Source organism: Rhodamnia argentea, chromosome 4 (genome assembly GCF_020921035.1).
Source record: "Rhodamnia argentea isolate NSW1041297 chromosome 4, ASM2092103v1, whole genome shotgun sequence".
In the NCBI taxonomy this organism is placed as follows: domain Eukaryota; kingdom Viridiplantae; phylum Streptophyta; class Magnoliopsida; order Myrtales; family Myrtaceae; genus Rhodamnia; species Rhodamnia argentea.
Genome location: NC_063153.1, coordinates 32,046,192 through 32,063,416, shown reverse-complemented (window position 1 = coordinate 32,063,416; position 17,225 = coordinate 32,046,192). Strand labels below are relative to the sequence as shown.

General features: G+C 43.6%; 1 protein-coding gene across 1 annotated transcript; it reads right to left on the bottom strand.

Moving 5' to 3' along the window:
• Positions 1–13,604: 13,604 nt before the first annotated feature.
• Positions 13,605–15,257, bottom strand: LOC115733182. The gene is made up of 2 exons (XM_048278146.1): positions 14,768–15,257; positions 13,605–13,621 (listed from the first exon to the last, which is right to left on the bottom strand). The coding sequence occupies exons 1-2, from the start codon at positions 15,255–15,257 to the stop codon at positions 13,605–13,607; spliced, it is 507 nt and encodes a 168-aa protein (XP_048134103.1).
• Between the last annotated feature and the right edge of the window lie 1,968 nt (positions 15,258–17,225).

The window sequence follows — 17,225 nt, the reverse complement described above, 5'->3', positions numbered from 1 at the left end:
GACGAAGAACCGTGGTATCATGACATCAAGAATTACTTATCAAGGGCGAATTCCCGCAGGACGATCAACCGGAAGATAAAAAGTACATAAGCAAGATGGCATCTAAATTTTTCCTCGGCGGACAGATCCTATACAAGAGATCCTTTGACTCGGTCCCGCTGAGGTGCGTGAATTCCAAAGAAGCAAATCTCATTATGAAAGAGATTCATGAAGGGGAATGCGGACCGCATATGAATGGCCACCTCCTCGCCAAAAAGATTATGAGACTCGGGTATTATTGGTTGACTATCGAGTCGGATTGCAACCAGCATGTTAGATCCTCGTCATCAATGCCGGGTATACGGCGACAGGATAAATGCGCCGCCAACCGAGCTACATCAAATGTCGAGCCATGGCCATTCCGCATGTGGGGAATTGATATGATCGGCCCTATCAACCCAAAGGCCTCCAACGGACATCGTTTCATTCTGGTTGCTATTGATTATTTCACCAAATGGATTGAAGCTAGCTCATATGCCAATGTCACCGCGAATAGTGTGGCCAAGTTCATCAAGCGAGATATCATCTCAAGATATGGAGTGCCAAGAGCCATCATTACGGACAATGGCTCAAATTTGAACAACAAGGTAGTCGATCAACTATTGGAACAATTTAAGGTACGACACCTTAATTCTTCGCCTTACCGCCCGCAAATGAATGGAGCTGTGGAAGCGGCAAACAAGAACATCAAGAAGATATTGGCCAAAACTGCTGAGAAATATCGAGATTGGCACGAAAGATTGCCATATGCTCTCATGGCCTACCGAACTTCAATTCGTACTTCAACCGGGGCAACTCCTTACTCTTTGGTATACGGTATGGAAGCAGTCCTACCGGTAGAGGTGGAAATCCCCTCTTTAAGGATTCTGTCTCAAGTAGGGCTCACGGAAGATGAGTGGAGTCGACAGAGACACGAACAATTGAATTTGATTGACGAAAAGCGATTAAGGGCTATCTGTCATGGTCAAAGTTATCAGAAGAAAGTGGCCGTAGCTTTTAACAAGAAGGTTAAACCTAGAAGTTTTGAAGCGGGGATGCTAGTTGTGAAGAAAATGCTCCCAAATGCACAACACCCGGGAGGCAAATTCATGCCAAATTATGAAGGCCCCTATGTGATTCGAAGGTCTTATCCGGGGAGCTCTTATACTTGTAAACATGGATGGAGAAGAATTGGCAAGTCCAGTGAATTCGGATGCCGTGAAGAGATATTTTCCTTGAAATAAATTGAGCTTCGGAGCGGTTGATGAGCAGATATGAGTCACATGAAAATTTTGCATTTGCATGACATCTGCATACATGCATTTGCATACGTTTGTATTTTGTAGGTGGACTGGGAATCATGAAGAACTTTGCAGAGCAACCGATCAAAACAGGGAAGTTATCTGTTACTTTGGATCACGGATTTTGAATATCTTGGACTAATTGTTTCCTTTTGTTCTTTACAGGAAACAGGAGTCGACACCCGAAAGAGGAGACAGGAGTCAACATCCGAAGGAGATAAGAAGAAATCACTTCGGGATTTGAAAATTTGAATATCTTGGACTGATTGTTTCCTTTTGTTTTTACAGGAGACAGAGAGTCAACGTCCGAAGGAGACGAGAAGAAATCGCTTGAACTTAAAATTTTGAATACCTTGGACTGATTGTTTCCTTTTGTTTTTACGAGGAGAAAGCCAATATTTGAAGAAGACAGGTTTGAGGTTCTCTTTCTTTACAAAGAATTTTCATACGCCGTCGTGCTTGAAATTAAAAAAACTTGGAATTATAGAGCCACAAGGCCCTTTCAAAGAAATATTCCTTACAAATTACAGAAACATCTTTTGAATATTATCTTTGATGAGAACATTTGGCAAACGATGAATTTTGATGAAAACGCCCGAGTTTCTATAAAAGGGCATGCTTTGAAAGCTTTTCAAAAGAATGATCCTTCAAATGAAAAGAGGCAAACTTTGTCCTTAAACACGTCCCCGACACACTTGAGCGATGAGTGAGAGTGATAGAGCGAAAGAGCTTAATTTTGGGACGTAGGGATCATTCGCGGTGATTACATGGATTTAAATGATGAAAGGCATTTCCATTTCAAAATTATCCATACACATTTGTATCCCTTGATAACCACTCCGAGCCAAAAAGGGAGAATTTTATGAATATAACCCTGTCAAGAACCACCCCACAATGTGGCATATTTGGAGGTTCATTGGATGATTCCTTGGAGAAAAGGTCGGGTAAGACTTTATTGTACTGACCTGCATCAATCTTTTTGTGATTAGCTTCAGGTGATTTACGGCAAAGACTTGGAACACCTCAAAGTGAAGAAAAGCATCTCATTTCTATATCCCAAACACTTACCCTTTGAAAAGCCAATTTGAGCCTTTGAATATTCATTTCTAAACCCTTGTTGGTGATCACCCCCCACACTGGGGCAAAGCAAAGGAATTACCAGCAATGAGTCAAAAAGCATGATCGGAAGAATTTTGATACTGGTCTCAAAAGAGCCGGTCGGTGCGAAAATGATGAAGAATGAAAGGGCTAGAAAAAGCAAAGTGCCTGGTAAAAGCAAGGCCAAAGCCCATGAAAAGAGCATCCCGAAAAGGGGCAAATCCTAAAGAAAAATCATTAAGATGAAAAGAGGAAAATCCTCAAAATCAATTGGAAAAAGAATGATCGTGAATCTTCCGCAAAAGGCAAATGAAAGCTGGAGAAATGTCAAGGTGATCACCAAAGTTCACCCTCTTTTGAAAATATGGCCGTTCTTAAAGAGCCCACCTTAAACCAAAATACAACCTGTCACCGGAACTTTTCTGATCTAAGAGGTGTTTCAGGTCGATGCAAGAAATCATACGAGAAGCTACCGCTTAAAGGGGTAAGTACAATCCTGTCTTATCATGACTTCGGGGTTCTTGACTTGTAGACCCGAAGAAACTATTGTTGATCAAAATTCATTTCTAAACTTCAAAATGAATATCCTTTGAAAAGCCTTTGACCTGGCCTGAATTACGGTCCCTTTTAAAATGCCTTCTCCGATTAGTCGATTGTATGAATCTCGAATGATCTCGAAACCTCGAGGTTAGGTTTCTCGTGAGCGAGATTTGAATTTTAAGAAAAGCCTTCCTAAATGGTGAGAAGCCCTCTTGGATGAAGGAAAATCCTTTTGAAAATTTTTTAAAACAACCTTTTTGAAGAACACTCGGGATGTGTCATTCAAAATCCATCCCCAATGGAGATTTGAAATTGTGATTGGAGACATTTCCCTCACAAATACACTTTGAAAATTTGTCTAGAATTCTTGAATTTTTTCCAAGAACTTAAAGTTGTCATACTAATGATGTTTGATTGAACTTTCTGCGGGTTCCCCGGTGACCCCAAATCCTCGGAAAAGTTGCATTTTAAAGATTTGATTAACTTGGATTTTCTGCGGTCTTTTGGCATCCCCGGGTCCTCGGATCCTCTCGCTTATTTGAAAATTTGAAATAGGGTTTGAGCTCGTAGGTACACTAGTCAACCTAGGTCCTCGGATGGCACCCTCTCGGACGGTTAGTAGCTGGAGAGACGAAAACCGATCTGCTTATTTGAAAATTTGAAATAGGGTTTGAGCTCAGAGGGTACACTAGTCAACCTAGGTCCTCGGATGGCACCCTCTCGGACGGTTAGTAGCTGGAGAGACGAAAACCGATCTCGCTTATTTGAAAATTTGAAATAGGGTTTGAGCTCAGTAGGTACACTAGTCAACCTAGGTCCTCGGATGGCACCCTCTCGGACGGTTAGTAGCTGGAGAGACGAAAACCGATCTCGCTTATTTGAAAATTTGAAATAGGGTTTGAGCTCAGTAGGTACACTAGTCAACCTAGGTCCTCGAGATGGCACCCTCTCGGACGGTTAGTAGCTGGAGAGACGAAAACCGATCTGCTTATTTGAAAATTTGAAATAGGGTTTGAGCTCTGTAGGTACACTAGTCAACCTAGGTCCTCAGATGGCACCCTCTCGGACGGTTAGTAGCTGGAGAGACGAAAGCCGATCCGCTTTTTAGATGGTGAGTCCCCGCATGGAGGATAGCCAATCTCTTTTAAATAGGTGAAACCCCTTTGTTACAAGGGTGAACCTCCCCCTCGAACGGTTAGTAGTTTGGAGAGACGAAAGCCGATCCGCTTTTTAGATGGTGAGTCCCCGCATGGAGGATAGCCAATCTCTTTTAAATAGGTGAAACCCCTTTGTTACAAGGGTGAACCTCCCCCCCTCAGACGGTTAGTAGCTGGAGAGACGAAAGCCGATCTGCTTTTTAGATGGTGAGTCCCCGCATGGAGGATAGCCAATCTTTTTTTTGAATAGGTGAAACCCCTTTGTTACAAGGGTGAACCTCCCTTTCAGACGGTGAGTAATTTGGAGAGACGAAAGCCGATCTGCCCCCCTTTTTTTTAAATGATGAATCCCTAGTGGATAGTCAAACCCATTTTAAATAGGTGAAACCCCTTTGTTACAAGGGTGAACCTTCCTTCCAAATCTTCAAACCACCGCTCGACACCGGACGGACGCCGACCATTGCGGAATCGCGCCAAACCGTCCACAGGTAATTCCGTACACTCGACTTTTCAACCTCAGATCAACAAATCTCAAACCATAGACAGGGTGAGCTACGGGTAAGTCTCTCTCTTCTCATTGCTCTTTCACATAAGACGAGCATGAACTCAAATAATTCCCCACGAGTTAGAGCTTTAACAAAGAAAGGTAAAGCAATCGAATGTCAAGACTAGTTTTCTTTAGATTTTTCCCCAGCAGAGTCGATTAAGGATCCAGGTGTCACCTTGTCTTTGAAAGCAACCTCTGACCGAGATTACTTTCAAAGAGGGGCAAAATTGACACCCGAATTTTTAATCGCTTTTCTTTAGTTTTATTTTCCAAAATTCATTAAAAATTCACAAAAAATTAAAAAATTATAAAATCAACATTGGAAGCCTTGGCCAAGCATAAGGAACCAATTTGGAACAAAAAATAATTTTTCATGTTTTTCGCATTTTTTTTAATATTTTCGAAAATAGGAAAATACTTGAAAAATTCATAAAAAAATACTTTTCGAGATCGCAAAAATACAGAAAAATGTTCAATATTTTTCTTTTAATTCCTTTTTCATATTGACCTCAAGAAAAATCAAAAATTGAGTTCAATTTTAGGTGTTTCTTCATAATGCCTAAGGTTGAATTTGCATAAAAAATACCAACTGAGTCTTTTTATTTGCAATTTTTGCACATTTTAAGTCTAGACATTCAATTGCAGTCCCTTTGAGCTTCAATTTGATTAATTGCACCCTCAATTGCACGAATTGCGCGAATTAGACAAAAATCCCCAAATTATTTGCGATTAAGTCCCTCAACTTGCCAATTTTTGAAATTAATCTTAATTGAGGGACTATCATGGTAAAATTGGACTGTCACCCTATGTTTTCATACATTTAGAATTGATTGGAATGGGTCTCATGGTCCAATTTGGTCAAATTGACACTCAATTGAACTTTTCCCTAATTTGGGCAAATTGAAAAATTTGGGGTTTTCATGTAAATTGATGGGAACTTTTGGGCAAAACTACTTTTTTAGATAATATTCAGGCCCCTGAGTTCAATTTTGAAATTTAATTGCAAAAATTCCCAGCCAATTTGGTTTAATTTTGAAATTTGCATAAAATTCACATCTCGAACCGGTTCGGACCGGTCTCGATCGCCCGGTCGGACCGGGCCGAACCGGTCCCGATCAGCAAACTTCATCTTCCCCAAATTCACCCGTGCCATTTGCAGGTTCAACGATGGACTTTGACGATCAAATTGGAGTTCAATTCGTGCTTAATTGGATCAATAGAGGTGGGGCTTTTGTTCGTCAAGTCAAGATCCGTCGATTGCCACCGGCGGCACGGCCAATGGCCGCCGGAGCACGGCGGAATCGATAGTCAAAGTTCCCGGCGACCGAAAGTCAACCATTTCAAAACCAAGTGCAATTCTTGCTCGTTTTTGACTCAACGGACGTCTAATGGACTTGGACGGAATCCTAGTGATTCCGTCACCGTCCGGCGGGCCCGAAATCACGTGGGCGCACGTGAATCACCCTCGGCCAGCTCACGCCCGACGCGCCAAATTTCAAAAGCTCACTATAAAAGCCCGAGGAGGATTCTAGAACGAGAGAGGCTCATTTGTTCGCTCAATACACCAGAATAGAGAGAGAGGGAGTTAGAGAGAGAGAGAGAGCTCTCGACGTCCGCCATTGGTGAAGGTTTGAGCGACTACCGTGGATTGCTCGTCAAGCCAATCCAGAGCAAATCGAGCTTCGCAATCCACTTCGGAAGCTTCACAAAGCAGCTCCGGAAAGCGACCGAGCCATTTGGATTAGCCTGCGATCTCCAAATCGGGTAGGTCGAACTTCCGATTCCTCCACCGAGCATCAATGGCATCGTACTGTTCCGAGCACGATTTTTGAAATTATTGTATGCGTTTTGCTTCCCGAACTACGCTGACCACTTCCGCATATCCATTTTGCCTCGATTTTGCATAAATACCTCCGATCGAGTCCGCGAAATCCAACCTCCATGGCCGAACACCGTCGAAGCTTGCCTAGGCGATTCTAGGCCAAACCAGGTCGATCCGACTGCGGGTAAGGTTTCTAAACCTCCTCTCGAGTGAATCCCGTGGTTGAATCGAATAGTTATGCTCTATTTCGTATGATCGAGTTCTGCGATTGTGAAACCGTGTAAGCTTGATATATGTTGATCCTGTGGGTGAAATCACTTAATCTTTGGATATGTTGATCGGGAAGTTTGAGCGAGTCGATCGCCGTTGGTCCGAGGTCATTCCGGCGAGATCTCGCCGTTAGATCTCGCCGGAGATTCTCGGCCGTTCATTTGTTGTCGTCGCAGTGAGGAAGACGATGCGCGGGCGTGGCGGTCAACGAGTCAAAGTCCTAGGTGGCATTCGGTGATTAGTCCAAGTCATCGCCGACTCACTCGGCCTAGTCGTTGGCGCGAATAGGTCGAGTCACCTTGATCCGACGGCTAGGATAAATAGATAAGTTTGATTTACGACCGTCGGATCGTTATTTTGTATTTTCGGATATTAGGTATATTAGTTAGAAAATAATAAATAAAAAACGGTGTCGTTTTGAATAAGTGGTGCGGCGTCGTTTAGGACATGTTAGGAATGAACGGCCTGGATTAGATCTAAAGTTTGATCGTAGCCGTCCGTAGTACTAAAGGAAACGTCGTCGTTTTGGGTCTAGAAGAGTTGACGGCTCGATTAGATCTCAAATAGATCGTAGCCGTCCATGCATTTTTTAGATACGGCGTCGTTTTGCTTAAGGTTGAGTCAACAATCCGGATCAATTTTCGGGTTTAATCGCAGCCGTTCTTTTGTTTTGGGATAAGCGACGTCGTTTTGGTGTAAGAGGCCGAAGTGTAGTCGTTTTGTTTGAGCATGAGTCGACGGCCGAGATCAAATCCGAGATTGATCTCGGCCGTCCGTTATTTTCTTTTGTATTCGAGATATTAGAAAATATATTAAAAAAATATAAAAAATATTTAGATAAATGCATATACGGTGTCGTTTTTCTTAGGGTTCGAGCGGGTCATGGGCGGTCGGACCGGGTTGATCGGTCGTTGACCGGGTTGACCCGGTCCGGTTTGTTAATAAAAAATAATAAAAAAATAAAAAGAAATTTCCAAAAATCCAAAAAAATTGTAAAAATACTTAGAAAATTCATAAAAATTCCCAGATTTTCATAAAAAATTTCTAAAAAATTTGTAGATCGATTCGGGACTCATAAAGTCTGGATCGAAAATTTTTGAGACTACGAGGGTTGATTAATTTCGATCCGGAAAATTCCCAATATTTTTGAAAAATAAATAAAAATTCAAAAAAAATAGAAAAAATTAGAAAAATTCAAGAAAATCACAAAAAATGAGAAATGGCCACATTCAACTGGCCAAATCGAAATTTTGTGATTTTCGGTCCCAAACCCCAAAAATGACCATTATACCCTTCCGGGCCATCCGCCCCAAATTTTTACCAAATCACCCCGATACCCAAAATTGATTTTTGTGTGGGCCGATAGGGCCATTTTAGACATATTGAACCTTGATTGATTGATTTGATCGATTGTAATGATTTTGATTGCGCATTATTTTTTGCTGATTGTGATTGATTAGGATAGAAAAATCCCATCTGTATGAATACTTAGATTTTTTTTTAGGGCCTACCTCACCCGATATCGCATCCGCATGAAATCTTAGGTTAGAAAAACAATCAACATCGGTAACCGAAAGGGCGTCAAATATGAAACTTGGCGTAACCAAATCCCCCGACCCAAAATCTCCGGTTTTCGCGGAACCGAACGGTTTCTCCCGACCGCTCGGTAAGGTTTTCCGATCGTACCTTCCAATAAATCGATCGGTGGCGACTCCAAATTGCATGTACATCTCGCACATGCCACCCGACCACACAAGGTCAATTTCGATATTTGAAAAATTTTACCCGACATCGCGATTCGAGTAATGGGTCTTGGGAGAGACTCGCGATCCCCCATGTATATGTCTATAAAAAGGAGGGGATAGTCTCGTTAGCCCTATTCCACCCCCGGGAAGGAAATTTCCGGGAGGGTCGCGACATTATGCTATGTGTGATGAGATTAGGTTCTGAGAAATTGATACCGTGCAAGCTTGATTGAGGTTGATTCCGTGGATGGAATTGCTTAGTTTTTGGATATGTTAATACGGACGTTGATACGAGTCGATCGGTCCCGGTTTAGAGTCATTCCGGCGAGATCTCGCCGTTGGATCTCGCCGGAGAGCTCCCGACCGTCCATTTTGCGTCGTCGCGAGGTAGGAGACGAGCCGACGTGGCTCGGTCAAATGGTCAAAGGTCCACGTGTCTTGCTCTGGTTGGTCCAAGTGGTCGCCGACTCGGCTCGGCCGTTGGGGCGGACGAGCCGAGTCGATCTGATCGGACGGTCACCATAAATAATTGATTTCAATTCTAGGCCGTCGGATCCGTATTTTCGTATTTTAGGATATTAGGTTATTAGATAGAAAATAGAAATAATCAAAAGCGACGCCGTTTTTTATTAGATTAGGAACGGACGGTCCGCATTGAATCTAGGTTAGATCGTGACCGTCCATGCATTTGGGCCGATCCGGCGTCGTTTTGAGCAGAGATAGGTCGACGGCTCGGATTAGGTCGAGAACGAATCTCGGCCGTTTGTTTGTTTAAAAGATGCGACACCGTTTAGGAATGAGAGTCGAGTACGTCGTCGTTTCGTACTCAGAGTGAGTGAACGGCTCAGATCGAGCCAAAGGATTTAATCGTGGCCGTCCAGGATACTAAAGAACGCGACGTCGTTTTATGTGGATGGACCGAAGCGTCGTCGTTTTGATTAGGGTAGAGTCATTGGCTGAGATTGATTTAAGAGTTGATCTCAGCCGTCCATTTCTTTTATATATTTTCGAATAATAGGAAATTAGTTTAGAAAATCAAAAAGAAAATCAAATAAATAGGGTACGACACCGTTTTAGTATTGTCGAGCGGGTCAGTGGGCGGTCGGACCGAGTTGACCGGCCGTTGACCGGGTTGACCCGGTCCGATTTATTAATAAAAAATAATAAAAAATAAAAGAAATTTCCACAAAAATCCAAAAAATTGCAAAAATACCTAGAAAATTCATAAAAATTCCCAGATTTTCACAAAAAATTTCTAAAAATTTGTAGATCAATTCGGGACTCATAAAGTCTGGATCGAAAATTTTGAGACTACGAGGGTCGATCTATGTCGATCCGGAAAATTTCCAATATTTTTGAAAAACAAATAAAAATTCCAAAAAAAAAAAAAAAAAAAAAGAAAAATTCAAGAAAATCACAAAAAATGGGAAATGGCCACATTCAACTGGCCCGACCCCAATTTTGTGATTTTCGGGTCCGTAACTCCCAAAAATGACCATTTTATCCTTCCGGGCCTTCCGCCCCAAATTTTCACCAAATCATCCCGAAAATCAAATTTGAATTTTGTGTGGGTCGATAAGGCCAATTTAGACATGCCAAACCTTGATTGATTTGATTTGATTGATTGCGATTATATTGATTGCGCATTTAATTTTCATGATTGTGATTGTTAGGAATAGAAATTTCCCATCCGCATGTATACCTAGAACCGTTAGAACCTACCTCACCCGATATCGCATCTGCATGAACTCCTAGGTTAGAAAAACACTCAACATCGGTAACCGAAAGGGCGTCGATTAAAATTTCGGCGTAACCAAGTCCCCGGACCCAAAAATCTCTGGTTTTCGCGGAACCGAACGATTTCTCCCGACCGCTCGGTAAGGTTTTCCGATCGTACCTTCCAATAAATCGATCGGTGGCGACTCCAAATTGCATGTACACCTCGCACATGCCACCCGACCACACAAGGTCAATTTCGATATTTGATAAATTTTACCCGACATCGCGATTCGAGTAATGGGTCTTGGGAGAGACCCGCGATCCCATAAAAAATATATATATAAAAGGGGGATCGGCTCGTTAACCCCACTCACCCCGCCCGGGATTTTATCGACCGACGGAGAGGGTCGCGACATATACAAATCGATGGGCCGCCCACAAGCGCAATCAAACAACAAGTGGGTAGGACCATCAATCTTGCATAGCGAGCGGGATCAAGTATGGTCAACCCAAGTGCAATCAAACACAAGAGCTTCGCATACCGATCCCTATCTATGGCGACCTATAAGGTGATTCGCGGCTCGGGTTTAGGCGCTTGTGTGTGCGATATCGTGATCCTCGAAATATGCAAGACATGCACAACAGTTTATATTCAAAACACCGCTTCAATATTTGCATAAATAAACCAACAATCCAAAACTCCATATCTGCATCAAAAATGGTTAGCATAGACATCCCCCCTTATAACTCCTATCTACATCAACATTTAACACTTTTGTTAGTGGACGTACCTCATCTTCAAGAGCATCTGCAAAAAAACGAGGTTAGAAAGCAATCAACATTTTTATCTGCTTAAGTCCTCTTATGAATTCCCCAAAGAAGTCGCCGGTTTGTCGCGACCCTTCCTCCCAAAAAAAAAAAAAAAAAATTAACGAGTGAAGGTTAACGAGCCGATCCCTCTTCACAATTTTTATAGGAGACCCCGGTTGTCGGCGGGGTGTCTTTTAGGATCGCGGGTCTCTCCCAAGACCCATTACTCGAATCGCGATGTCGGGTAAAATTTATAAAATATCGAAATTGACCTTGTGTGGTCGGGTGGCATGTGCGAAGTGTACATGCAATTTGGAGTCGCCACCGATCGATTTATTGGAAGGTACGATCGGAAAACCTTACCGAGCGGTCGGGAGAAACCGTTCGGTTCCACGAAAACCAGAGATTATTGGGTCCGGGGACTTGGTTACGCCGAAATTTTAATCGACGCCCTTTCGATTACCGATGTTGAGTGATTTTCTAACCTACGAGTTCATACAGATGCGATATCGGGTGAGGTAGGTTCTAAGAGTTCTAGGTATACATGCGGATGGGGATTTTCTATCCTAACAATCACAATCAGAAAATTTAATGCACAATCAAAATCAACACAAGCAATCAAATCAATCAATTAAGGTTTGACATGTCTAAAATGGCCCTATCGGCCCACACAAAAATCAAATTCGGGTTTCGGGGTGATTTGGCGAAAATTTGGGGCGGAAGGCCCGGAAGGGTAGAATGGTCATTTTTGGGAGTTCGGGACCTGAAAATCACAAAATCGGGGTCGAGCCAGTTGAATGTGGCCATTTCTCATTTTTTGTGATTTTATGGAATTTTTCTAATTTTTTCTATTTTTTTGGAATTTTTATTTATTTTCTAAAAATATTAGGAAATTTTCCGGATCGACATTCATCGACCCTCGAAGTCTCAAAAATATCGATCCAGACTTTATGAGTCCCGAATCGATCTACAAATTTTTAGAAATTTTTTGTGAAAATCAGGGAATTTTTATGAAATTTCTAGGTATTTTTGCAATTTTTTGGATTTTTTGGAAATTTCTTTTTATTTTATTTTATTTTTTTTATTAATAAACCGGACCGGGTCAACCCGGTCCGACCCGACTCAGACTCACTCTAGGCTAAACGGTACCGTATTCCTATTTTCCTATTTATTTTTGAATTTTCTGAACTATTTTCTAATTATCCGAATATATACAAAAGAAATGGACGGCTGAGATCAATCTGCGAATCAATCTCAACCGTTAACCCTTTACTAAACGAAACGGTGTCGCTTCGGCTTAATATATGGACGGCCACGATCTAACCTAGGATCTAATATGGGTCGTCGACCTGCTAAGCTATAAAACGACATCGTATTCATTAAATGAACGGACGGCCACGAACTAAACCGGACACAATCCGAGCCGTCTATTCCTCTATGACCTAAACGACGACGTTCACCTAAACTAAGACGGCACCGTTTTGATTTTCTAAATTTCCATCTAATATAAACTAATTTCCGAAATCAAAAATACAGATCCGACAACTGAAAATTAAATCCACCGATTTATCTCGGCCGTCGGATCGATCTCGAGTCGGCTTGTTCGCGCCAACGGCCGAGCCGATCCAGATCCGAGCTAGACCTGTAAGCAGATGACACCTGGACCTTTGACTCGCTGACTCGGGCCACGTCATCGTCTTCAACCTTCCGCCGGCGAGACAATGGACGGCCGAGAGCTTTCGGCGACGATCCGACGGCGAGTTCTCAACCAAATCTCATGAAACCGACTCCTATTAACTCGTATCAACTTCTAGTTTAACATATATCAGAATCGAGCAAGATCATCAACTAAATCTCAAGAACCGGACTACATACAGTCGCGACATCTAGAGCTTCAACCAAGCAATATCTAGCAGGATAAGCTAATTATTTCATACAATCGCACAATCGGGAGTTGTAGAAGCTTACCTCGAGTTCTGATTGAACTCGCATAGGCTAGAAATGCCCGGCCGGTGTTCGGCCAAGCCGAGGTGTATCGGAGGCTCGACTCGGGTTAATCACGAAAAATCAATGCACAAAGAGGATGCAATCGTGGTCGGTGATGTGAGAGGACAAAAACGTACACACTAATTGATAGGATTACACTCGCGAAGGCGAGTTGCCATTGACACACGTTAGGATGATCGAGAAGTCTACTTACCGTTTTTGGAGATCTCGGGTTGAATGAGCTGGGTCGATCGACTCCCGGAAGTCCGAGGAAGCTTCCGGCGGTGGTTCGGTGACTCGATTCGGCTTGAATCACCCGGGCCGAAGTAGCACAGCTTTGAACTAAGTCTCCGGCGAGGGCGTCGCTCGAGAGTTTCTCTCTCTAATCCTCTCCCTTTCTCTCTCTATTCGGGTAGTCGAGCGAACAGAATGAGCCCCCTCTTTTGTTCTAGAACCTCTTGGTCTTTTATACTCGTTTTTTTGAATTCTCGCGCGCACGGGAGCTTGAGTTGGCGACGTCCTCACGTGCTAATCACATGCCAATCGGCCCGCCGGACGGTGACGGAATCATTACGATTCCGTCCAAGTCTGTTAGAAGTCCGTCGAGCCTAAAACAAGCACAAATTGCACTTAAGCTTGAAAATATTGACTTTCGGACGCCGGCGCCTTTGACCTTCGATTCCGCCGTGCTCCGGCGGTCATTGGCCATGCCGCCGGTGGCGTTCGACGCTTCTTGACTGCGCACAACAAAAGCCCTAATATAACTAGTTCAATTAGGCACGAATTGACCTTCAATTTGGCTGTTGAAACTCGTCCAGCAATTCTGCACTTCGCGCGAGTCGTGCGAGGAAGACGACATCATGTCTGGACCGTTTGACCGGGTCCGACCGGCGGCCGACCGGGTCGAACCTAGGTTCAAGACAAGTGTTCCCCGTACAATTTTCGAAATTAATCAAAATTGGCTAGGAATTTTTGCAATTAAACCTTAAAATTGGACTTAGGGGCTTGGATATTATCTAGGAATGCAATTTTGCCCAAAATTTCTAATCAATTTGCACAAAAGCCCCAAAATTTTCAATTTGCTCAAATTGGGGAAAATGTCAATTGGACGTGTAATTGACCAAATTGGACCACGAGACCCATTCCAATCGATTTATAATGCATGAAAACATAGGGGGACGGTCCAATTTTACTATGATAGTCCCTCAATTAAAAGTAATTTCAAAAATTGGCCAATTGAGGGACTAAATTGCAAATAATTTGGGGATTCTTGTCTAATTCGTGCAATTCGTGCAATTGAGGGTGCAATTGATCAAATTAAAGATCAAAGGGACTGCAATTGAATGTTTAGACCTAAAATGTGCAAAAATTGCAAATAAAAAAACTTAATTGGTATTTTTTGTGAAAATTCAACCTTAGGCATTATGAAGAAACACCTAAAATTGAATTCAATTTTCAATTTTTCTTGAGGTCAATATGAAAAGGGTATTAAATGAAAAATATAGGACATTTTTGTGTATTTTTGTGACCTCGAAAAGTATTTTTTATGAATTTTCAAGTATTTGCCTATTTTCCGAAAATGTTAAAAAATGTGAAAAATATGAAAAATTATTTTTTGTTTCAAATTGGTTCCTTATGCTTGGCCAAGGCTTCCAATGTTGATTTTATAATTTTTTTTTATTTTTTGGTGGATTTTTAGGAATTTTTGAAAATAAAACTAAAGGAAAATCGACTAAAAATTCGGGTGTCAACACCCCGCCTATATAGCTCCTCATAGTTCTGCAGGTCCAAAGCCACCAGTTGGCTACGGAGGTCAGGTTGTAGCCCATCTCTGAATCTTCTTGCCTTATCTAAAGGATTATCAACCATCCGCGGAGCATACTTAGACGACCTTGCAAACTCCGCTTCATATTCCTCGATCGTCATGTTGCCTTGACGTAAGTTCCGAAATTCAACTAACTTCTGCTCCCGAGCAGCTGCAGAGAAGAACTTCCCAATGAATGCCTCAAAGAATGCATTCCAATTAGGCACCACTCCTTCGGGGAAAACGGTCACTCTCGTAGCCCTCCACCAATCATGGGCAATCTCTTGGAGTTGGTACACCGCCAATGTCACTTTTTCAGCGTCAGAACATCCTAGAACCGTGAAGCATTTCTCAATCTCCTCAATCCAACGAGGAGCCATCTCCGGGTCTCCTTTCCCGTCAAACCTAGGTGGCTTCGGTTTCAGAAATTGCTCCACCATCTAACCCATGGCCCTATGAGGGTTCTCTTGAGCAGGAGCATTACCACCTCCATTTCCCCGGCCATTGTTTCCATTATTCCCGTTGTTCCCTAACGCCGCATTAATCGCAGCAACGGCGGCCTCAGCAGCTTGAGCTATTATCGTGGCCCTATCCTCGGCTTGTTGTGCCACGCAGGCAGCTCTTTCCCGAGCCTCGCCTACCCATCGCCTCTCCTATCTGCTCCAAGGTCCTAATCACACCGTCCAGCCTTGGATCTTCTACTGGTGGGGCCCTCGAGCTAGACGCTCCTCTAATACCTCTATTGCGGTTGCTCATCTCAGCAAGGTTTCACTACACCCGATAACTACAATTTTTCCCGGGGATCGGGGCCTAAGCCAAACACTCACGTCTATCTACCATCAACTAACATTTCAGGATCCCTCACAATCATCAGGCAGACAAACCAAGAGGTACTCAATCAAGCATACCAGGCCAAGAAAAACAAACAACATAGCCATCAAATCATGGCATCTCAAGCAACCATGGCATCACAACAAAGATTCTCGATCGTACCTCCGGTCCAGCCGCATCTACAGCTTAGTGAAAACATCACAAACAACCCAGCACTTCATAGAGCAATCATAGCTAATTCACACAATAGTTTAGTACAAGGACTTGATACCGGGCCAATCCACATGCGCCATTTCAAATGACATGCTTTTGCGCCTAAGACTCATAACCACCTAAGGTCATAACTAATGGTCGTTCCAAAGTCATTCCTCCTTATCACTCCAACACTCGATCGATGTGGATCGAGCTAGCCTCGCTCCGATACCACTTCAATGGGGATGTCACGCCCTGTGTCCTCCGAGCGCGCCAACATCCCTCGTTGTCGAAGAAATCTCGCAACTCACCGGGATCGCAAACGGACGTAAAACACGCGAGATGCAAATGCAAGCGGAAGCAATGAAAACAAACCCGATAATGAATATAGAATGACCTTAGAATATAACACCAAAATACATATAACATAGCCGGGTAAGTTCAAGGTTCATACGGACCACCGTAAATAAAACGACTACGACTCAAGGATACGGCACGGGGACACAAAAGGAAACTCCCTAAACATAACCACCCGTCGACACACGAGGGTCCAAAAGCGAGGATAAGGACCTCTACACACCTAAGGGTCGGGCGTCATCATCAGAAGTAAACTCGGCAGGGGGGGAGCGTACTCCGGGGAGAAACTCGTCACGATGGCTCCACTAAACGCCCGCTCAGGCTCCTCCCATGGCTCCTCCTCCGGCACCTCTTTCAGGTCCTCCTCTAGATCAGACGCCTCCTCGGGTATCGCCTCTTCTTCTGGTTCGGACTCCTCTTCGGGTTCCTCCATCTCCCGGTCATGTGCTGGATCCACGACGTGAACTACGTTCGGGACAGGCTCGGGAAGCATCGTGGGTCCATCGGCAGGCTCATCCGGTTCCAAGATCCCTCCATCCAGGAGCGGGAGTCCAGGTATGGGAGACCTCGGCTCGGGGATCGGTCCAACTACGGGTCCAAGGATAGGGAGTCTCGAAGGTGAAGCTATCGGGAGTCTAGGTCCGGCGGCATCCAAGACGTGCTCGGGAATCACCTCCTCCCTCAAAGGTCCGGATAAATAGTCCCCATCCTTATAAGTCCAAAAGAGGAAGGAATAAGGGGTCAAGTATCCTCTCGCGTCATCGATCCACGAGGTGCTAACCCTCCGATAATACGTCCGATCTAGTCCCACTCTATACTCGGTAATCACGGGCTCAAACCGAGTCGGTAGTCCAAAAAGTAGCGGCATCGCGGCGATTAGGGTCGAGGGTCCGAAAATGTTGGTCCCACAGAGGGGTGAGATCGACATCTCGGTAAGCGAAGCCTAACCTATCCTAAGGTCCTAGTACCTCCCGACAAAACACGGCATGCAAACAATGCAATCCAAACAGCAGACAGTGGTCAATTCA